At 30.9% G+C, this 23337-nt stretch overlaps 2 protein-coding genes and 1 non-coding gene across 5 annotated transcripts; 1 reads left to right on the top strand and 2 right to left on the bottom strand.

Moving 5' to 3' along the window:
- The first annotated feature begins 2243 nt into the window (after nt 1–2243).
- Nucleotides 2244–8542, top strand: LOC109800270 (serine/threonine-protein kinase SRK2I). Of its 3 annotated transcripts, none has more exons than XM_020361047.3 (9): nt 2244–2860; nt 4028–4102; nt 4189–4290; nt 4406–4459; nt 4602–4694; nt 6205–6297; nt 7085–7189; nt 7277–7375; nt 7540–7942. In XM_020361047.3, the coding sequence occupies exons 1-9, from the start codon at nt 2690–2692 to the stop codon at nt 7639–7641; spliced, it is 894 nt and encodes a 297-aa protein (XP_020216636.1). In that variant the 5' UTR covers nt 2244–2689; the 3' UTR covers nt 7642–7942. The 3 variants fall into 3 exon arrangements, with proteins under 3 accessions (XP_020216636.1, XP_020216633.1, XP_020216635.1); XM_020361044.3 differs by lacking the exon at nt 7540–7942 and adding an exon at nt 7949–8542 and having other exon boundaries at nt 2254–2860; XM_020361046.3 differs by lacking the exons at nt 2244–2860; nt 7540–7942 and adding exons at nt 3005–3126; nt 7949–8542.
- A 1417-nt stretch (nt 8543–9959) lies between these two features.
- Nucleotides 9960–15804, bottom strand: LOC109799982 (putative disease resistance protein At5g66900). Its single transcript, XM_020360658.3, has 5 exons — nt 15033–15804; nt 13280–13683; nt 12786–13141; nt 12168–12439; nt 9960–10959 (listed from the first exon to the last, which is right to left on the bottom strand). Exons 1-5 carry the CDS (start codon nt 15664–15666, stop codon nt 10124–10126), a joined length of 2502 nt encoding a protein of 833 aa, XP_020216247.1. The 5' UTR covers nt 15667–15804; the 3' UTR covers nt 9960–10123.
- Nucleotides 15805–19681: 3877 nt separating this feature from the next.
- On the bottom strand, nt 19682–19753 carry TRNAW-CCA (transfer RNA tryptophan (anticodon CCA)). Its single transcript has one exon. It is a non-coding gene; the product is annotated as a tRNA-Trp (tRNA).
- Nucleotides 19754–23337: the final 3584 nt, after the last annotated feature.

Here is a 23337-nt window from a genome sequence, read left to right as displayed (position 1 = left end):
AAAATATCATTAAGAATATTCACACACAAAATAATATTGTGTATTTAATATATAAAAATTGATATTTAATTTATTTATTGATATCTTAAATACTTAATTAATTGATTAGAGATTTTTGATAGACAATTATCATGGAAAGATAATCATTCAGTTTTTTTATTGTCTTGTTTTAAGTATTTTCACTTTTTATCAATTTTTGTACTTTATTAATATATTTATTATATTGTTAAATTTTATCAACTATTAACAAATAATATATCACAATTTTAAAAAAATATCATAATTTAGTTTTTAAGTTTTATTGTCATTTTATAAATATAAATTTAATTTTTGGTTTGAAGGATTGCCTATTAAATTGTGAATTGTGGAAACTTATATGAATCAACAGATTATATATTCTATTTGTCTTTCAATAATAATCATTAATATATTTATTATATTGATAAATTTTATCAACTATTAACAAATAATATATCACAATTTTAAAAAAAATCATAATTTAGTTTTTAAGTTTTATTGTCGTTTTATAAATATAAATTTAATTTTTGGTTTGAAGGATTGCCTATTAAATTGTGAATTGTGGAAACTTATATGAATCAACAGATTATATATTATATTTGTCTTTCAATAATAATCATTAAAACTAACAAGAATAACAAGAATAAGTATATCCAACTCATTTACCCACCTCTAGTTTTTAGTAGGGTCCAAAATCTTGCTTTTCTATATATTAAGCATTTTATTGTTAAGTTAATATAAATATGTATATATATAATATAATATAATATAAACAATTTAAAACTAGCAAATGATTAGACAACACACAAGTATACTACAAATTTTTTCCTTTGATTTAGTCTTTGCCCTAATCAGCAACAATCTTTTACAAACCTACTACTCTAAGTCATCAACTAGCTAATAAGCAAAACTTACTATAGGCAATCGATGTCATCAACCAAGAGAAAAGAAAGAGAGAACTCATAAAAAGTAGAACAAATAGGATAAAAAGTCCTTGTTAGGTCTAAGGCAATCCATCTCTTAAATTTAATGATAACAAACAAATAATATATGAACAAGACAAGTTTTGGTAAGTTAATCCCTATATGTTGTAACTATATATTATATAAGATGTTTTGGTAGACTTTAAAGACCAAATATTTATTTTATCTAGCTTTGATGTATGAAAAAGAAATCTGTCTTTAACATATAACTTGAGTATTCTAAGCACAATTGTTTATTTTTATTGCACTAAAGTATATTTTGTGATCAAGATCACAAAAAATTGAAAACTTCAACTTCCAATTGGAGAAGTATTATTGTAGTATTGCTAACACAAAAATAGGTTAAAATAAAATATAAATTTAAGAATATTAATGCATCTCAAGAATAAAAGTCAATATATTCTTAAAGATTATTTATTCACTTAATTATGCAACTAAATTGAAGAATCTCTTTATTTATTCGCTTGATTTTGTGATAACAGATAATAAACAATTTAAAAAGTATGATAATCAATTAGTTTAACTCCAATTTGTTAAAACAATACAAATTTTGAAGAAATAATCTGTTGTAATGGAAAGTTGTCAATTATCACTAATAATAATTTGCTTGTGTTTTTTTTTATTATTATTATTTATTTTTAATTTCATTATCCTCTATTTCTTTAAAAATCAAAATTCATTTTTCCTTGTTACCAAGTTTATTTAAGTACTACTCTCCTCACTTTTCGTGTTTTTATTAATGTACCCTACTTTCTTTATCTCTCCTCAAACATAATAAGAGAAAACAAGACAAAAAAAGAGAAGCTCAAGTTCATTCATAATATCAAATTACCCACATAACAAACTCAAAGAAAATAAAAACTTTAAAATTAAGAGACAAAAATTACAAATTAAATACTATAAGAGACTAAAATTATAATTTAATTGATATTTAAATGTATTAACTCCAATAACTAAAAATGAAATAGACAAAAAAAAAAGATTTTAATTATTTTTCTTTTACATCACTTCATTTATCACATATTTATGAATACAAGAATTAAGAAAATGATTGATATTTTAATTTTTAAAATATTTATTACCTATTTTCCTGTTATACCTTTTAAGTGGTCAGAGAATAAATAGATACATTGAAAAATGAATAGAGACATTGTTCATTAAACATATATTAATTATCAAAGATAAAAATAAAAAAAATTAATAAATTATTAATTTAGGAAAAATGACAATTAAAAAAAAAATACTAACAAAAGGACTATAAAAAAATGGAGAGTATTTAAAAAATTGAATACATGAAAAGGCTATGGTTGAGAATCAGCTTGCATTGAGCAGAGCAAAGGAAGGGAAAGAGAATGGACCTGGTCCAACGAGGGAGCCTAGTGTGAGTTTTGTGTTACAGCACCCTCTCAAGACTCAAGTCAAGTGGTCGTGGCCTGATAACAACACTCAACCAGCCCAACCACTGATCTCAGCCCATCCATGAACAAACAATTTCAATTTCAGTGCCAAAATTAAATTAAATATAATAAATGGACACAGTGAGGAAATTGTTGCCGCACCATCTCAGCAATAAATAATAGAAAGGGGCAAAATGCGGCTTACGAGGCAACCACCTTAACCGGCGTCATCCACAAACGACGTCGTTCCCACTTGCTCTCGCCGAATCTCTCTCGCATCCGCAACCACCGATGGATCAGCCGCCCACCGGAGCTTCCATGGATATGCCGATCATGCACGATAGCGACCGCTACGATTTCGTCCGCGATATCGGCTCTGGAAATTTCGGCGTCGCTAGGCTTATGAGGGATAAGCAAACGCAAGAGCTGGTTGCTGTCAAGTATATAGAACGCGGAGATAAGGTTGGTCAAAACTCAATCATTATTTCTCATTTCTCAAGAAAGAAAAAAAAATAAAAAAGACGCTGACGTATGATGCTACTTCGTAGTACCGTGTTTGGGTTTCTATTTTTGTATCGGTGTTCGTGGAAGGTTTTATACCGTTAATTTCTTTCGGTTTGTTTGGTTAGTTTTGGTGACGTATATGGTTGCTGAATATGGAAATTTTGCGTAGCTCAGCTGGCCAATTTTCGGTTAATGATGCGTAGGGAAAACGGAAAGAGGGAATGGTAGTTAATTAATCATGCACTTTTTTCGGTTTTCTTGTCTTCCGTTGGCGATTCAGCTTATTTTCCAGCTTATTTTTTTTTTTTTTGTAACAGGCTTCTGCTGTTGTCATTATTTTTCGAATAAATAAAATAAAATCTTGTACTCGTGTTGCTACATAAGTATAAGTACGTTTGGAACTTACTTAATTGCTGGTGGTTGAGTTTGATTGATGAGGAGGGGCCGTTGAAAGAAATAAAGTGACTTAATTGTTTTAATGGTGAAATGATGCTGTAAAGTTTAAGTGGGGATCTGGTGTGGTGCATATTGTGTGTCTGGCTTGTTTTTGGTTGTTCTGAATTCTGATTAGTGCACTAGATTAAGAGTGGGGTTTATGCAGTGAGACATAAGATGATAAAATCATTTGTGTGAGCTTAAGCTGTTGAGGTAATATTAGATTAAGACATTCACGTGCTTTCACCTAATAGCTTGAACTCTTGGAATAGTTGGTTCAATGACATGGCGGTGAAGCTTCTATAATCACGTTGTCTATTGTTCAGTCCTTAATTACCCCATTCTTCTAAATAAAAAATAAATTTCAGTACAATGTAAAGTGGGCCTTTGCCTTGTCTATGCTTTTAGCCAAGAAGGGATTTTGCATGAGGTGTGTGGTGAAATGGACTGCTTCAGGTGGCGAATCCAGATTGTGTGGTTTAAGTAAATTTTAGGCTTACAGATTCACTAAAGAAATAGGGAAGCAAAGAATTTTTTTTATTTTTTTTTTGCTGTTCTAATCTAAATCACACTTTTGATTCAAGTATGAATTTTTAGATTGACTTTTATTGCATAATGTTTGTTTCCACTTTCTTTCTAATTCTTGTTGATGAAGCACTGGACTAATCTTTTTGCTATAATCTGTCGCAGATTGATGCAAATGTTAAAAGAGAAATCATTAATCACAGGTCTCTAAGACATCCTAACATTATCAGGTTTAAGGAGGTCGGTATATTTTATATTTCTGTATTTTTATATTCAGAGGAGGAATAATAATTTTTATGGAAAATGTTCCATGACATTTCACTCAGGTCATATTAACACCTACTCATCTGGCCATTGTAATGGAATATGCATCTGGAGGAGAACTATTTGCGCGAATCTGCAATGCAGGGCGATTTAATGAGGATGAGGTTCTTACACAATTTGTTTCTTTTGCTACACCTGTTGTTCAATCAGAACAAATTTGTTCTAGTTATCTATTTCCTGTAATCCTGTGTAATCTATTAACTCATTGTTATGCCACAGGCTCGTTTCTTCTTTCAACAACTCATATCTGGGGTCAACTATTGTCATGCAATGGTAACTCATCAATTTCTCCCTCACCATCTGATATATATTGTATCTAACCTACGCCAGAATGTCGGATAGGCAAAGTTTCATTCTTCTGAGTATTATGTCTGATGTATCAATCTTATGTGTCATAATATGTCTCCTCCTGAAGGAAGTGTGTCACCGGGACTTGAAGTTGGAAAACACTTTGTTAGATGGAACGCCTGCAGTCCATCTGAAGATATGTGATTTTGGTTACTCCAAGGTAACTGTTTCTTTATCACAAGCTTTTCATGGTGTGAGTTCCATGCTTATATATTGTACTGGGATGTGTATGTGCTGTTTCAGTAAGTTTACCTAACCTTTAAGTGATGCTTTTGTCATAAATTTAATTTTACCTTTGTAATAGCAATTCAGGCTCCTTTGAAAACTAGCATATCTGCAAATACTTCCTCCATCGGGTTGTTATCTAGTTTTATTATGAAGCTATTTTGCTCTACAAACATAGACTACTGTATTGGACTTGGGTAACTAATTCCTTAAGCTACTTAAAGATGCTTTTAGTAATTTTTTTTATGGAAAAGGACCATTGTACATGACTATTAATTGCAAATTTTGATGATTTGAACTATTTAAAGTTGTGCTTGACCCATTCATTAGAATTTGGCTCGTCCGAAGTCTAAGTGATAGAGTGCCAGTGGTAGACCAGAAGGAGGGCTTGAATTCTGAAAGGCTCAGGATTTGGAAAATACTTGTTCATACGAACAGCAAAACCAGTGAAAGAGAAAATTAAGAGAATGATGAGTTGACATTTGACAGGTTGGTTAGGGGTGTAGGGTAAATATAGGGAAAGGGAGGAATAGTGGAAGTTAGTTTTGCATGTTTGTTTTGTTTGAGAGAGAATAATTCTTATTCTCTTAGGATTTGATGCTCTGCCGGTTGTTAATAATAAAATTCTTAATAAAATTCTCTTATTTTGATGCTCTGGTTTTTAATAAAATTCTCTTATTTTGAACCTCGAAATAAGTCTCCACCCTGGTAAATGATATTCACCGATGAGGAAAAGGAGGGAAACTAGTGAGGGAGAGAATTAGGAGAATGATAAGTTTGCAGGTTGTTTTGTTTTAGAGAGAGGAAAAAGAAAAACTTTCAGGTTGTAAAGAGATCAGGCTCCTCTTGTGGTTCTCAATAAAATTCTCTTACCAGTTCTTATTTCTGGAATCATATCATTGAGCATGTTAGGTTGTCTGACATGTTTTTCCCTTGATGAAAAACTTTCATGATAAGGTCATAATCCATCTTAGAGGAGTCAAATTTTAATTTCAGTTGATCATTGTCATTTGCATTGGTCTGTTTTGATTGGTTAACTTTCTTGTATTTATGTTTCAATGTTTCGCATACAGGGGAACAACGAAAAACTATGAAATGTTTCCTGGTGCTATTGAGGCATATGATCATTTAGTTGTTGCACACCTTTGTGGTGTTGTTAAGACAATTCAACTAGTAATTTTTGTGTATTTTAGGGTAGTTTGTAATTAAAATAGACCTTCCTGTTTACATGCAATGACACCTCAAATAGTTGGATATTTATTACATTCTTTTTATTTGTTAATTCAATTTCTTTCTGGCTTATAAGACTTATATATTCATTTTTCAATCTAGTTCAGGACTTCGCAAGTATAGATCACCATTGTATTCTATTTTATTTTAAATAATTTGAGTTGTTTTGGTCAACTGCTATATCTTACTCATCTAATTGATTTTGTTATTGGCAGTCTTCAGTGCTTCATTCACAACCTAACTCAACTGTGGGAACTCCAGCATATATTGCTCCAGAAGTATTGCTGAAGCAAGAGTATGATGGCAAGGTAGCATTATATTAATCTCAGTCTTGCTCTTTTTCTTTATTAATCTCATAATTTGATAGCAAATATTTGTTTATATTGACTTATCCTGGAATAAGGAGCTAAAGCATTTTTTTTTTTTACAATGATCAATCTGTCATCACTGACTCCAATGTGAATTTTTGCCTCGTCTCTAAAAAATGATGGTTTATTTTCTGGTTGTCATCTACACGTAGTTCATGTCTTCTTGGCACTAATTGAACTTCTTAACTTACTTTACCATATATATTTAAAACTACTTTTATGAATTATAGAAGAGCAGGAGATAATTTTCGGTCCTGCATCTTTTTGTTCTAAAAACTTGAAAAGGTCCATAGCTTATTAAGATTTTTGTTGATAGATTAATAAAAAAATGAACTTCTTAATTTAATTTAGTAGTAAAATTAGGCCTCTTTTGATAAAGTTCTTAATAAACACTTACAACAGAAGAAATAAAATACATTTCTTCCATAAGCCATAAACTAAAATTAACTTATATATAAGATAATTTGTAGAAACTCTTTTACTTTAACTTCTTCAAAAAATAATTTTAATTTATACATAAACTAATGTTGGCTTATGAGAGAAAACTAATTCATGTTTCTCTTCAAATTTTGTTCTCCTATAGATAAGTGTGTAATCTTGAGTGATGAGTCCCCACCTGTGTGCAATTGGATTGCACTGATTTGACTTTTTAATTTTGCTAGTAGCATGTTTGTTGGTTATCTTAATGGATTTTTTTTGGGTGTCATGCACATGCACATAATATCAGATTGCAGATGTCTGGTCATGTGGAGTAACCTTATATGTGATGCTAGTGGGCTCATATCCTTTTGAAGATCCTAATGATCCAAGGGATTTCCGGAAGACAATTCAGGTTGATCTGATATTTAAGATATTTGCATCTTTTCTTTACAAGCCTCTGGTTGCGTGAGCACAACCTGTTTTGGTTGGTTCCTTGCAGAGGGTTTTCAGTGTCCAGTATTCCATTCCCGACTTTGTTCAGATATCTCCCGAGTGTCGCCACCTTATCTCAAGGATCTTTGTTTTTGACCCAGCAGAGGTAATTTCTATTTTATAATAAATCACCTGCTTCTGCGTATATACAATTTGAAACACACTACAATTCGTGAGGAGTTTGTTCTATAGAGGCATTTTTGTATACTTCCACTATCAGCCTCCCACTTGGAAGTGTTGTTAAATATTTTCCTTTTTTTTTATTCGCAGCTCAAGCACTATATGAGCTGGATTGTTGAAGGAGAACCTTCATGTTTGGCATCTGCCTTGATGCAAATATATACATATAAAATAGCCTTTCACATTTTCTAGGTCCTGAGGCACTTAGGTTTTATATCTAGCATCACATAGGAATATCTACTGTTTTGACATATCTTAATATTATCCTTTCATAGGTCCTACGCTGCTTAGATTGTAGATCTAGCATTGATAAGAATATTGTAGGCACAGCTGCATTCGATACTATAAAATAACAAATTTTGATTATAGAAAGCAGGAAAAATTGTTGCTTGGATATTATGAACCAAACCTCTTGATTGTATAAGGTTGGGATTAACTTCCACTCTTGCTACTTTCTGGATTTATTTGAACCTTATGCCTTTGGACATTAATTTGACAGAGAATCACTATTCCTGAAATATTGAGAAACAAATGGTTTCTGAAGAATCTTCCTCCGCACTTGATGGATGAAAAGATCATGGGAAACCAATTTGAAGAGTCAGATCAACCAATACAGAGCAATGATACGATCATGCAGATAATTTCAGAAGCTACCTTACCAGCCCCGGGAGCCTATTCTTTAGATCAGTTTATGGCTGATAACATGATAGATGATGACATGGATGAATTAGACTCTGACTTTGAACTTGATGTAGATAGCAGTGGGGAGATAGTGTATGCCATATAATTTAATCACCGTCTGCATTTTAGAGACAGCATATTGAAACTTGAAAGGACAGCATCTTAATATTCAACATTATGGCCTCCTCAGCATCAAAGAAAGAGAAATGTGTGGAGACTATATTTTCTGTAAATTGGATGATACACAAAGTTCATCATGTATTGATGTTGTATGTTTCTTGAAACTGCCTAGGGGAGGAAAACGCGTCTCAAGGGTTGGGGGCTGAGAATTGGTAATGACCCTTCCCTCATTTCCTGTTGAATACTTGGTTTATATCATATATATACATTAGCCTTTTGTTGTCTTATGTCAGTTAAATTGGTGTCGGGATTCTTGTTTGAATATACCTGCCTATGTACTCTAGGAGTTCTTGTGTTTATCCTGTGATCTAGCACATCTCGTCCCTGTTCACCATTTCAGTTTTTTGCTTATTTCCGTTGGAGCATTGTTGTACCTCTTGTCCTCATATGCTGCAATGCAACAATGCAATTAACGAAGCTGTGAATACAACTAGAAAGGATGTGACAAATACAATTCCCAGACGAGTCTACAATATTGTACTAGAATGGGGTGGACGGCCTTAGAATTTTGTTTTCTGAAGCAGTACTTCTGTTATTCGTCTCGTTGTATTTGGCGTATATATTTCGATTCCTTTTATTCTTGCCTTCTTCCAAATGGTATTTTTATGAGTATGCAAAAATATGTCATTCTACCTCTTGTTCACGTGTAGAATATTTTCGGGTACAGTCGCACAACCAATTTACTTGAGTTTTTATTCTACATTTTTTTATCAAATGAAAATTTATTCAAATATGTTAATTAGATCTTATAAATAATCATATATTACTTTTATAAATTTAAATAAACTATTTCAAATGCTTCCATGGTTTATTTTCGTTAAGTTTAGAGCGCAGCTACAGGAAATAAGTGGTGTATCATGGTCAAAATAGTAAGAACCATTGGATTTAAACAAAAGCTATGGTGGACGATCTTGACAAATGATCTAATGTGAAAAAATTTTAATAGCCATTATATTTATTTCAATAACATATTTATACATTATACCCATCGTACTAAATTGTTTCCCCCTTCCTCCACTGTTGTTGCAAACCCACCAACCTCTCCACCTCATTTGTTTCATTTCCGTAGTTCCCTTGAACCTGCTTCTCCTATCTCTTTCTCTTCGTCTCTCTCTCTCCCTACTCCTTTCCCTTTCTCCTGTTAAGGTCACCGGTTAGTTCTTCAGCCACTCAGCTGTACATAGCACATAGGGAGATAGGTTGGGTCTGAATGTTTCCTAATTCCTACCCATATTTTCCCCTTTATTTTTAATTATTTTTTTTAATCATAATCCTTTTTCTTCAAAAGGCATCGTTTTGAGTCTCCTGTTTTTGTTTTGGGTTATAGGTTCACTTTTTTTTTTTTTTTTTTTACGTTCGTTAAAGTTTGCAGCCTTTAAATATTGTATATTCATTTGTTTTCTTACTTCACACCTTTATGTTTTCTGTTTGAGATTATATTTAATTTGACTTCTTGATGTTGATTGATAATGATCCCTATTGTTCAACATGTATCACAAAAAGGAATCTATGCATGTTGGAATAGAAGAAAATGGCGAGTGCTCCTCATGAGCTAGCGAAGCTGAAATGTTAGAATTGATCTTGGTAACTCCTGCCAAAGCAACAAAACACACAAGATACCATTAATAACCCTAAGCTAGATGATCACATAAACATAAGCGAGCATGCTAATATTACATATGAAATGTTCTTTCAAGCCACATTGATGTCTTACATTTACAGAATCACCCAACACAAATTCTTGCTTTCTTTTTATTCTATGTACATTAACATCGTTGTCCAATATCAACATGATTCCGAGTCGCTATCAATTTCAGGAATGAACTCCAGAAAGCCAATTTAAATTAATCTCCACTTGGGATATCTCTATCTTCAACTTGGGAATGGGGGGGAAATTTTCCCAAAGGGCAGCCGTTTCTTCGTCACAGATCACACATATTGAATGCTTTAAATTTCCAAAATTAACGACACAGTATGGCAATTCATTCAGTTTTGAGCAACCCTTCAAGTAGAGCTTCTCAAGCTTGGTCAACTCACCAATGTCAGCTGGTAATTTGGTAAGACTAACACAGTCTGAGATGTCAAGACAGCTTAGCTTGTTAAGCCCTTCAACAGAATCTGGCATCTCTATCAAAGCAGAGCAGGAGCATAACCTTAACACTTCCAAATTCTCCAGCTTTGCAATATCTTGTGGCAGTGCAGAAAGCTTGTGACAGTTAGTGATACTAAGCTTCTTTAATGGGGTAATGCTACACAGCCCATCAGGCAATTTAACCAGATCATTGCAATAGTCCATGCTTATCTCCACTAGATTTGGCATTGCATCTGAGATTTGGATAGAACCGCTTTCAAAAGCCTGCCTTGTGTTGCACATACGAAGGGACAATTTTCGCAGATTCTTCAGCATGCACAGGGAAGGGACTGAAACCTTTTCCAATCTGATTCTTTTCAAGTTAGATAAAGAGCCAAGTAGCTCAAACTTATTTATTTCAGAACGATGGAAACCATAGTTTGTGACTATCAGAGCTTTAAGTTTACTCATCTTCTCTGTGAAATCAGGTAATGAGTACCGGTTAGAGTGAAGATTTAAAATCAGAACCTCAGCTTCGTCAGGTTGCATGTCACACCAATCTGAAGTAAACGTTTCATCTGCAAAAGCATCATGTTTGACATCAACAATGGAAGATGAAATAGGATAGTACAGGAGTATTTCTTATTAATCCCTCCGTTTTCAAAATAGTATTTCCTTTTTCTAAAATATTTTTATACATCTAAGAATGCAATAATTACTATTCTTATCTCTTGACATCTCAATCCTCGTTTGAGTAGAATGAAAGCACTTTAATGGAGCAAAAGGATAATGCAGTCAAACTAATTTATATTCATTCGAAATAAAGAATACTTGATGACTTCTTTTAATCATATTCCTTTTGAAGGAGAAAGAAAAGGAGGGTAAATTTTTTATTTCTAATAAATATGGGCAAATAGTCTATCCATTGATAATGTGAAAGATTTTTTACACTATGATCCAATCACAAAAAGAAAGATGTTGACTTGTACAATAAGTACTTTAATAATCAAATACTAATGATGAATTCTGATTGATTGATGGTGTAAATTTTTACAACCAAAGTATAAAAATTAAACTCAAATAAATATTCCTTGATTTTTTTTTTATGGTTAAAATCCTTTTTTGGTCTCTACGGTTTCACTTACTTTACTTTTTAATCCCTATAATTTAAAATAATTTTTTTTAGTTTTTATACTTATTTTTTTCAATCATTTTTTAGCCTCTATAATTTAATATAGATCTTTGTTAACGTTATCTATTTTGTGTTGACGTGATAGAAATTTTCAATTTTGTCAAGTTGGAGTAACTTTAGCAAAATAAATTAGATATTAGACATACAAAGTTGAATTGATACTTCTGTTACATCAATACAAAAGAGAAAATGATACAAAAAAATTAACTACAAAAACTAAAAAGATTACAAAACTACAAGTATAGGAAATAAAAATATCTACATTAAATTATAAGGATTGAAAAAGATAAGCATAGGGACTAAAGATTTATTTTAAATCATAGAGAATAAAAGATAAAGTATGTGAAATTACAGGGACCAAAAAAGTATTTTAACTTTTTTTAAATGAAGAAATAAAATGATAGGTCATATAAACTTGATTTCCTTAAGTTTTGCTTATTTTATTAAACATTATTTGACTCAACTTGAGAAAAAAAATTCCTTTCCTACTCAAAACCTGAGAAACATACCCAAATAAAAGACAATTATTTTGAAACTGGGAGTAGCATTTCTCATTAGTTTATGATAATTTAGATTTTAGAAAGAGAAACATACCAGTTGAAATCGACAATATGCGGGCAGCGACTCTGAGCTGTTTCTGTCCTACCAACATTCCGAGGAAGAATGAGAACATACGGCCAATGCTTCCTTGCTGATTCTTTCCTACCCACCATTCAGGACGATTATCTCCATTTAAGTCAATAATCAGTCTTTCTCTCTGTTCAAATGGTTCCTCTTTGCTTTGATGGATTGCTAGCTCTCTAAGGAGATCATGCAGCATAACGAAGTGGTTATTGTAATACATGTCTGCATCATTTGCAACTTTCCTGGACAAGGAGGGTAGAACAAAACCCCAATAAGATGAACAATTTTATTTCCTTGCTTCATAATGACAAGCAAAAAGATACATAACAATATAATATACATAACAATTTATGATAGGATGACATTATACAATCTCTCTATATTGTTAGTGCATGTATTATTAAATCTAAAATGGAATGATTTGAGTTGCCTCACGTTTTCCACTAGTGAAACCTAAGTTATTAACTTCATTAATTCATATACGTAACCCTATTTCAAGCCATAATATCGTAAGAAATTATTTTGGGTGCCTATAATCAAGTGAAACATTAGATGATCAACAGGGAGAAAGGGTGGAATGCCATGTACCTTCTAACTATGACATTAATCAAATTCCTGGTGGTTAAATCATGGACGATGGTCATTGCATTCTTGCCATCTTCATCAAGGTTATACAGTTCTGTCCACATATCAATGAGGACAGCAACAGGGATCCTTTGGTCTTCAGGAAATAGCCCTAGATCCATGAAGCACACCTTTTCTTCGATGGAAAACTTTTTCTCCAATATATCTAAACTTTGTTGAAGACGACAAAGCAAAGGTGCCAGAATGGGTTGACTTTGTAGACGCTCCTTCATGTTTTGCCACACCTCGAAAGGCTGCCCACAGAGTGATCCAGCTGTGACCTTAAGCGCCAAAGGTGAACCCCTACAACCTCTCACAATCTGCATTATTTTCAGTGCAACATGGCAAAATCAGTGAATAAGATAAAAAAGACATGGTAACTAGGTTGTCCATATTCTAATGCAGAACGAAGAACATGACAAACAAACGTAAACTTTGAGAAATAGAAGAGGAAGCACCTCGTCTACAAGATTTTGATCAGGCTTGTATGATCCCCCGTCATTCGGCTGTGCAAAGTGACAGAAAAGGGCTACTGCATGATCATGATCAAGTCTATCCAACTGGCATGGGGTCCCAAATCTTGGAAATGCAACCCTTGAAGTCACCAAAATCTTATAATCAGGTATTTGGATTTTGAACTTCTCAATAAGGGCTTCTGAGCTAGGCCAAACATCATCCAAGACCAACAATATTGGATTTTTCCCCACACGCCTCAGCAGAATTCCCAATCGGTTAATTGCATCTTCATCGCTTTGAAAGTCAGGCACCCGACATCCACAGTATTCAATCAGTGTCTCTACAATGGTCTTCAAGTTGGGCGTTCTTGAGACGGTGACAAAGAAGATGTTTCCCCCAAACTTGTCTGGTCAAAGCAAAATAGATTTCTAAACCAAAGAGAATCTCAGATAATATTCCACAATGCATGCCACACATCACTATACTAGCTAGTGGTTTCACTAGACTTGGAAAGTAATAATTTAGATTAATGATATAGCATATGATGAATAATAAGATGTACACAAAAAGAGTGCGTTTTAATCTCCAAAAAAAACAGGGTTGACCAAGAAACAATGAATGCAATGGAAGGGAAGAAGAATCACTCTGCCTAAGGTCTCTCTAAACTCAATACTGTACAACTACTACAAGCAAAAATAAAACAAATCAAACACGGACTCCATGATTAAATTGATGAAAATAAATGGAATGAAATGAAATGTATTAAAATGGAGTCAAGTGAAATGCAACATAACGTGATAAAACGTCCATTGTTTACATATATTTTAAGTTAAAACAAAACAAAATTTTCATTTCATCTCCTTCCTCTAAAATTGGAAGAAAACAAAAAATGCGGGTAAACAATGGAATAGGACGGAACAGGTTCCATCCAAGGTTTTAAAAAACAGTTCAAAAATAAAACATCCAAGGATTTTGAATCTGCAAGCGTGACTGCAATTCAAAACCTCGGATCAATGAGTACAAAACCAAGATTTCGAAAAAAGTCCGCAACCACAACAACTGCCGCAACATCAAGGTTTTTCGGTTCTTTGCGACCGTAACACGATTCCAATTGTAGCTACATTGCCCATATTTATCTGAAATTTCTCACAATATCAAGTATTACAACTAAAACACGACCTCAACAGTAGTTTAAAAAGTTGATGGAACATTATATTGATCTCCAACATAAACCCTCTACTCTCTAGCGCTGAGGACTGGTTCAACAACAATGGCAGACTTAAGACTTTGCGTCAATAGGGGCCAATTATTTAAAAAATAACTATTATTATATATGAAAATAAAATCATAAATATTACATAAAAAAAGAGAGAAACACTCATTACTCATTAAGTCAAGAAGAGACCATAGTATAGAAAATAAACTAACCAATAAAAGACAAAAATTCAGAAATTTAGAGCATTGGGTACAAATTATAAATTTAGGGAGGAAAAGAAAAAAATAAGAGTCGTACTGTATTATCCTTAAAATCAATGAGTTACTGATTGGTTCTGATATCATACCAGGAAAGTAAATTATAAACCTAACTCAACCCTACAAAAACAAAACTTGACTTATAAGTTGAAGATTACTCCTGCCTCGAATACTCAATTTTCGCCATATTACTGACCCAACACATCTTTCTTCACCAATTCAAACAGTCTTAACATAGGGGCATGACAAAAAAAGAGAAAAGAGAGTTAGCTAGTTAGTTACCTCTGACCTGAGCGTCCCAACATATCTTCTTAGCCAGAGTGCTTTTCCCGGATCCACCCAAACCAGTCAACACCATCACGGACACACCATCCTTGAGCAGGTCACTCCTCAGCTTGCTCAAAGGCTCGTCCATTCCCATACACTCGGGCTCTTCCGGAGCCCCTCTCAGCCCCCTCAACTCATACCCACCAGGATAGTCCCCGATACCCTCCTTGTTCAGCAGAATCTCCAGAATCTTCCTGACGCTGAAAACCACCTCCATCAAGTCCCTCTTGTTCTCCGCCGTCGCTTGTATCGACAAGTGCCTCTTCAGAGCCTCGTCCTTGCTCCGAAGCTTCCCCTGGTAGTACGGAAAAGAGAGCGCTCTCCAGAGGCTGAATTTTGAACACTTGTTGACCAACTGTTGACCGTCGCGTATGCGACTCTCCAACCTGCCTATCTCTGCTATTGGCCGATCCAACATCTCGTTGTAACGTTTCATCTCTTCCACGAGTGGAGCAAGAGAGTTTAGGGTTTCTATGTTGCTCTCGAGAGTGGGATGGAATTCGCGACCCTTGTTTATGGTGGCGATGGCGCCTTTTAGCAACTCGCCCATGACTGCGCCCACTGCGCCTCCGCTGAACAGATCCGCCATGGCTAGATGGAATCCAAGTTGAAGTATGCAAGGATTGTGATGAAGAGAAGGAAGATGGATGGCTTCTTGTTTCTCTGTTTATTTATATTTGCTTTTTTCCACTTTCCTCGTCTTTGCGCAGCAACTTACACAAACTGTTTGAACTTGGAAGGATCCAAGTTAAGTACAAACCAAAATAACATTTTTGTGTTTTAGATAAACTTTCATTAAAATGTATAAAACATTGGTAAATAATTTGTCTTCTAATATAATCTTTTTTTCTTTTTTAAATAAGGAAAACTGAAAAATAAATAAAACCTTACATTTTTTTTTAGTTCGTCACTTTGAGGCACCTCAAACAGTGGGATAGCTGATCCCAATATTTAACGCGACTACATACACAATGCAGGATTTAAACTTCTAACTTTACTTAAGCGTGGATCAACCCCTACTGTTAAACTTACTACACGGTTGAGGTTATAAATAAAAGCTTACATGAAAACAGAGAGAAATAATTTGATTGTAAAAAAGAAAAAAAAAATTAAGTAATTTGAATTCACATTTTCTCTGATAAAAACAACGATAGAAAAGATAGGAGTTAAATTACTAAAGTTACTTGTTATGTTGCGTGTATGACAAGTTTGTCGTAAATTCTTCTCGCAATAATTTCTTTTTCTTATAATATTTGTATTTAATAATAATTTTTTATATAATATTTACATGCAATATTAAAGCGAAAAATTTTGTCATTAATAATTTTTATTATGTAATATAAATAAGAAAAATTATGTTAAAATTTCTTTCATAAAATTCACGTGAAAAATATTTTCTATATAATAAATTATAATGAAAATTTATATAAAAAAGCTAATTATTGAAAATTTAAATTATAACAACATAATAATTTTTTTTAATAAGTTATAGGCAGTTTCAAAATAAATATAAATAATAAAAAACAAATAACTTTTGAAGAATTATTTCTTTTTAATCAACTTCTGAAACATTATTTCTCTCTGAGATTTTAAAAAAATAATTATAAAAAATTAAAACTGTAAAGGCATAATAAATAAAATATTAATTTCATTAGTCATTAATTATTGACATTTTTCAAAATAAATTAACAAAATTTAAAGGGAAAAACTTAAAAGTATTGTTTACCTACGAGAATTCCCACAAAAAAATAAACGTTAATTATATAAAACTAAAACTGTATAAAATTACACTAAATTTCTTTTAAAAAAATCCAAATAAATAAAATTTCATGTATAGGACATTGTAACCGAAGTTTACGTAAAAAAAAAATAATAATTGTTGCATAAATATTTCTCCAAAATTTCTCATTCAAAATACTAATTTCAATATAATCTGAAAATATATTTTTATAATATTTTTTTTCTTAAGCGTGAATCAACCCCTACCGCTAAACCACACACTTAGAGTTTATCTGAAACTATATTAATTACAAGTGATGCTACGATAAATATAAAAAAAATAAGTTTAATTATGGTTTTAATCCTTTAAATTTTGAAATAATTACTTTTTATAAAAATTTAAAATTTATATTTTTTATCTTTATAATTTTAAAATATTATTTTAATTTATATATATATATATATATATATATATATATATATATTGTCTCTCAAATTTAAAACATGTTTTTTTTCCTCAAAAACATAAAAATTAATATTTTAGTTTTGAAAATGTAAAATGTGTTATTTCACTTTATGTAATTTCAAAAAATATTATTTTAATTTCTCATTATCACTTGATAGTATAATTGATAGAAACGAATAAAAAAATTATAATATTAATTAGACTAATATTATATTTTTATAATGATTACATTAGTAAAATAGTTATATTTGATAAATTGATTTATAACATTTGAACATATGGACAAAAATAATAAAATTTTATATCTTGAGAAAAAAACATACATGTTTTAAATTTAAGGGATAAAAAAATATATGCAATAACTAAAACAATATTTCTTAAAAGTTATGAAAATTATAGAAAGATAAACTTTAAATTTGAGGGATCAAAATAATAAAAAAAAATTATATTCTAGAGACAAAGAAATACATACCTCAAATTTAAAAAACTAAAAACATAATTAAGTTTTAAAAATTAATATAATATAAAAAATCGTAAAGGCATAATAAAATATTAGTTATACTAATTATTAATTTTGTTTTTAAAATAAATATAGATAAAAAAATGTCAATCTCTTATTCTTTTATTTTCATCTCAAAAGTGTCTTTTCACTTATTTTCTTCGTAGTTTCACTTTTAAAAAATATATCTGATTAAAATACTATTCTATAATATTATAAAAAAAACATGGTTAATTTAAGAAATCTTTTTGTTCAAAAAATGTTTTTAATATTTTTCATTTTATAATATTATTTTGTAATATTTGATATTATAATTATAATGAAAATTTTATAAAAACTTGTTTGTTAATAAAAATAAAAATATGTAAATAAAAGAAACCATTTTGTTCAAGAAATATTTTAAAATTTTTCATTTTTATAATATTATTTTGTAATATTTGATATTATAATTACAACAAAAATTTTATAAAAACTTATTTTCTAATAAAAATAAAATATGTAAATGAAAAATTCTGGATAAATTTTAAAATATTACCATAATACTATTTTGTAATATTTTTTTAAGGAAATTTTAAACTCTTGTTTGCTAATTGTGGTTAAATTGCACTTTTGACTCTTCTAATTTTATCAATATGTAATTTTTGTCGTTTTATTTTAAAATAATAGTATTTAGTCTCTCTAATTTTAAAAATAACAAAATTTAGTCCTCTCATTAATTTGATATCTATGAATAATTAAGTTTTAATATTTAATGATAATTAAGTAATAAAAATAAGAATTTTAAAATAAAAATATTTTTCATATTTTTAAAATTCTTATTTTTATATATTGCATCATTAAATATCTTGTCATTTAAAGTAGTAACAAATCATCGGACAATCTCAAAATTTAATCATCAATGAACATCAAATTAACGACAAAACAAAAATTCCACATTTTTTAAAATAAAGAAACCAATAAAATTACATTTTTTCACTTCCACTTCCAATAACTTTGTATTAAATCATAGAAAATATTCAAAATAATTTTTTATAAAATTATAAATATTATAAAAAAGAATAAAATTTTATTTATAATATAGTTGTAAAATAATTAAATACATTCATTATTTCACATTTTTAAAATTATTAAATATTTAAATTTAAAATAAATTAAATTCTTTTAAATTTTAAAATAAATTCTCATGTTGCAAAAAGCAAATTTAAATTTTATTTATATTTTAAGTAAAATATGATATATATATATATATATATATATATATATATATAATACCACTTGAATACTTCTATTCTTTTTGTATTTTTAAAGAAACTCAAAACATTAATTATGTTATCTCAATATAAAAAATAATTTTATAAATAAGTATATTTTCAATATACATAAAAAAATGAAAATAATCTATACAAATGTACGAATATCATTCTAACTTACTAATAAATTACTAAAATGGGAGGTAGTAAATGCAAACAGCAAAGGTTAAAGTCTGATTGAAAATCAATTGTTCGCCTATCAATATATTACTATAATTAAGATGTAATTTTTTTTGAATAATTTAAATATTTTTAATCAGTGTAAAATAAATAAGTTTTAATTTTAGTCTCTTATTTATTTTTGAACTCTCTAAAATTTAAAAGTATTATATTATGTAATAAATTTTAACTATTTATTTCTTAATTAAAAAGTCAAGACTATTAGTGATATCATATAGTTTGTAATATATTTAAAAAAAATTATAAGTTTTTAAAATAAATTTGATTTATTTATCTTAAATATAAAAAAATAGTAATTTTAGAGACATTAAAAATAAAAAATTTATAAGGATTAAAATAAAAATTACTTATTTTACTATATTATAAATATATTTAATATTTTTTATTAGCAGAACATTATTTAAATACATGATTAAAACAAATGAAAAATTGAACCTGACGTGAATCGAACACGCAACCTTCTGATCTGGAGTCAGACGCGCTACCATTGCGCCACAGATCCACATTTGTCAGGTTTATCAAAATAATATTGGTATTTATACTTTTCTATATAATGTCCATTGTGAAATAATTAATATTACTTATAAAATAATTCAGAATATTTTTATTTAATATTTTAAATGTCCCGAAATAAATTTTCAATACGAAATAATTAATATTACTTATAAAATCATATATTCAATTTTGAATAGTTTTATTTAATATTTATTAAAAATATATTTGAAAAAGAGGAAGTAGAAGAGAAGATAAGGATGAGTGAAAAAGTATGAGAAAATTGAAAAAATAGTTGTGTTTGGTAAAAGAAAATTAAGGAGAAATATAAAAATGTTTTTGGTGAGACTCACAATAAAAAAAAAAAAAACTTCCATTTTTTCTGCCTCTAAAAGGAAGGGAAGTGTGTGAAAATTATTGTTTCAAATTATTATAATGCACATTGAATTGCAACAAGTTGTAAGCTTGCAATATATGATGTTCTACTTGTGATTTGTAATATATATATACTCAAATGAGAATATTTATTAATATAAAAACATAAAAACTAATAACAATTTTTAAATTAAAATAAAAAATTTAAATTTAAAAATTACAAATAAAATTATTATATATCGTTATTACGGTAGTTTTCTTTATTATTATTCTTATCATTATTATTGCAATATTTATTACAATCACTTTCATGATATTACTGGCACATACCACTGTTCTCTTACTACTACCATATTATTTTAAAAATAAAATAATAAATAATCTAATTTTATAATAACAATGATAAATAAATAAATCCAATAATAAATTATTTATTATTTTTAAATAAATTTATTTATAAAAATTCATTTTTCATTCAATTATATTTCTTTTTACTGAATAACCTTCATGTGGACTCTATTTTTTTTTATATATCTATTTCCCTATATTTTTCCTGTTTTATTTTAATTTATTTTCTCCTTATCAAACACAATATATAAGACTAATTGTAGAGTAATATATGATTATTAATGTATAAAAAATTATGACTATTAAATAAAATTATATTTTTTTATTCATAGAAATTACAATGTTAATAACCGAGTTTGAACACATGAACATGTGCATTCCTCAAATAAATATCTAAACTAGAATAAATATTTAATATTTAAGGTAAAATATTTTAATTTAATATATGTTATAAGAGTAATTATAGAGTAAGACCAAGATATGATTATTAAATATATAGAAGTATAGTAGACAAAATAATTAATGAGACTTAAATTTATAAAATATCAATAATCTTAAAACATAAAGAACAATTAAGATTAAAAATCAATTATGGGAAATAACATTTTAGATCTTCAAACATAAATTACTGTTGAGTCCCGATTGTTCCATTGATAACATATTAACATTACAAAACACAGGTGTCAAAAAAAATGAAAACCATTACAAAACACATTTCTCAAAAAATAAAATTGCAAAACACAATAAATAGGAATATTTTAACATTAGTTTATTAATCAATATTGTATTGTAGCGCACATAATTTATATCCTAAAAGTAACAACTACAAATGCAAATTACTCTATTTTTTCTCCTTCGCTATTATGCTTTTAGTCTTCTCATCAATAATAATTTCGTGTTTCTTCTTCAACCACTCCCCAAGCCTAGTGTGTGAGACCCGTGAACCCCTTACTCATTTTCTTCTTCTCAACTCACTCTCACTCTCACCCTCTCCTTTTTCTTGTTGCTGGTTTTCTTCTTTGGGGTGACCTTGGACTGAAGGTGTTGACCAAGCTTAGGCAGACCTAGCTGAAGATTGTCTCTCTTCTCCGTTCGTTTTCAAGTTTCCTCTTCTTCTCCGATCTCCGTGGTCCCAAAGCTCGGATTTTCGCATCAAGGTAAGGGAAGCTAGTAATTTTCTTTCTTTTGTCGCTGTTTTTGGCTGTGGATGAGTTCTAGAAACTCATTAGATGCTTATGGATGGTTGATTCGTGGCTGTGTTGAATGAGAACCTGTTTTTGGGGGTTTCGGGGTTTTTGAGAAAATTTGGGGAAATCCGTGATTTGTTGTTGCATGTTGAAAAAGGTAGTATTTTTGGGTTCTTGGATAGAAATGTGATGCTTTGGACCGATTGCATGTGCCTGGGAAGTTGATTTTGCAGGTTTTTGGGTGAAATTTTCGAACTGGGGAGAGTTGCTGTTTGAATTCGCGCTGAGCGCAGTTCTTCGTGCTGAGCGCGAATCGAAATGGGGACTCATTGGGTGAATCGCGCTGAGCGCGGGGAGAACCGCGCTGGGCGCAATAGACCTCTGTAGGTCTCTGGTTGAGACGCGCTGAGCACGAACTTGAACGCGCTGAGCGCGCATTTGAAGTTCCGAAATTGACTTCATAGTCTTCATGAAAGTTGTAGCCTTGGATGTTAGCTTTCCAATGGCGCTGGAATCACCAAAAAAGGAGTTTTAGAACTCCAGTTATGGCTGTTTTAGTGAAGAGAGGTCAAGCTGCCAGCATTACGTATAGCTGTTGCGGTTTTTAGAATTTTTAACAAGGTAGATGAAAGAATTAGGACTTGGTGTCTTCATGAGAGTTGTAGGAAATTTGATTATCTTTCATATGAGATAAGGATGAGCATGATAGGAATAGTATAACTCATGATGTGTTATTTTCTGTAAAGGTTGCCATTTTCCATTTAGTGATTTGGTTAAGTTTAAAGTTGTTTTAGGTGCTTAGGTTGATTGGTGTTGTTTGGGTGGGTAATTTTGACAAGATAGATGAGTTGTAAATAAGAGGATTGGGTCGGAGTATGTGTTGAACATGTCGTACGTTGTGAAATTGTTGATCATGCTATTTTATGTTGTTGATGATGAAATGTCACGCTATAATGGATATATATGTATATGCTGATATTGATGCATTGCGCTGAGCGCGGCCCTTGTCACGCTGGGCGTGAGACTCCTTGGGAGTACCTGCCCTGTGGGCGCTGGGCGCAATTTGAATTGCGTTGGGCGCGAGACCAAGGGGAGGTCTCTGCCTTCCCCGCGCTGGGCGCGGGTATGGGCACGCCGGTCGCGCGAGACTCCTGGGAGTCTCTGCCTGGCATGCGCTGGGCGCGTGTGAGCCTTGGGCTCTCTGGCTGAGTCCCGCCAGGTGCAGGCATACCTGCGCTGGGCGCACTAGCCCCTGGTGCTCTCTGGTTGTACCGCGCTGGGCGCGACCATGAGTGCGCCGGGCGCGGAGATGAGAAATTTATATATGTTGGTTAATGTTGTTTTATGCTTAGTTGAGTTGTAGACGAATATAATGTAATGACTAATGGATGATGTTGGTTGATTGATGTTGAGTTGTCCAGTTGTGTTGTGTTGCAAGTTGATATGTTGAGTTGCAAAAGTTGTGTTGTGTTGAATGCTGATATGAATTGTTGTAGGCCATAATGGCTGAGTTGTTGTAGGCCATAATGACTGAGTTGTTGTAGGCCGAAAGGCTGAGTTGTTGTAGGCCATAATGGCTGAGTTGTTGTAGGCCGAAAGGCTGAGTTGCTGTAGGCCATAATGGCTGAGTTGTTGTAGGCCATAATGGCTGAGTTGTTGTAGGCCATAATGGCTGAGTTGCTGT

Source organism: Cajanus cajan, chromosome 11 (assembly GCF_000230855.2).
Source record: "Cajanus cajan strain Asha chromosome 11, NIPB_CcT2T_4, whole genome shotgun sequence".
Taxonomy (NCBI): Eukaryota; Viridiplantae; Streptophyta; class Magnoliopsida; order Fabales; family Fabaceae; genus Cajanus; species Cajanus cajan.
The sequence above is the reverse complement of the archived record's forward strand: the minus strand, read 5'-3'. Positions and strand labels throughout refer to the sequence as shown.

Excerpts from the sequence above, each read along its gene's own strand:
- LOC109799982 (XM_020360658.3), bottom strand. The coding sequence starts at position 15,666 with ATGGCGGATCTGTTCAGCGGAGGCGCAGTGGGCGCAGTCATGGGCGAG. Across the intron at positions 13,684-15,032 it reads TTGGGACGCTCAGGTCAGAG|ACAAGTTTGGGGGAAACATC; the intron begins GTAACTAACTAG and ends TGCTTTGACCAG. Across the intron at positions 10,960-12,167 it reads CATATTGTCGATTTCAACTG|ATGAAACGTTTACTTCAGAT; the intron begins GTATGTTTCTCT and ends ATGCTTTTGCAG.
- LOC109800270 (XM_020361044.3), top strand. The coding sequence starts at position 2,690 with ATGGATCAGCCGCCCACCGGAGCTTCCATGGATATGCCGATCATGCAC. Across the intron at positions 4,460-4,601 it reads TCAACTATTGTCATGCAATG|GAAGTGTGTCACCGGGACTT; the intron begins GTAACTCATCAA and ends CTCCTCCTGAAG. Across the intron at positions 6,298-7,084 it reads AGCAAGAGTATGATGGCAAG|ATTGCAGATGTCTGGTCATG; the intron begins GTAGCATTATAT and ends ACATAATATCAG.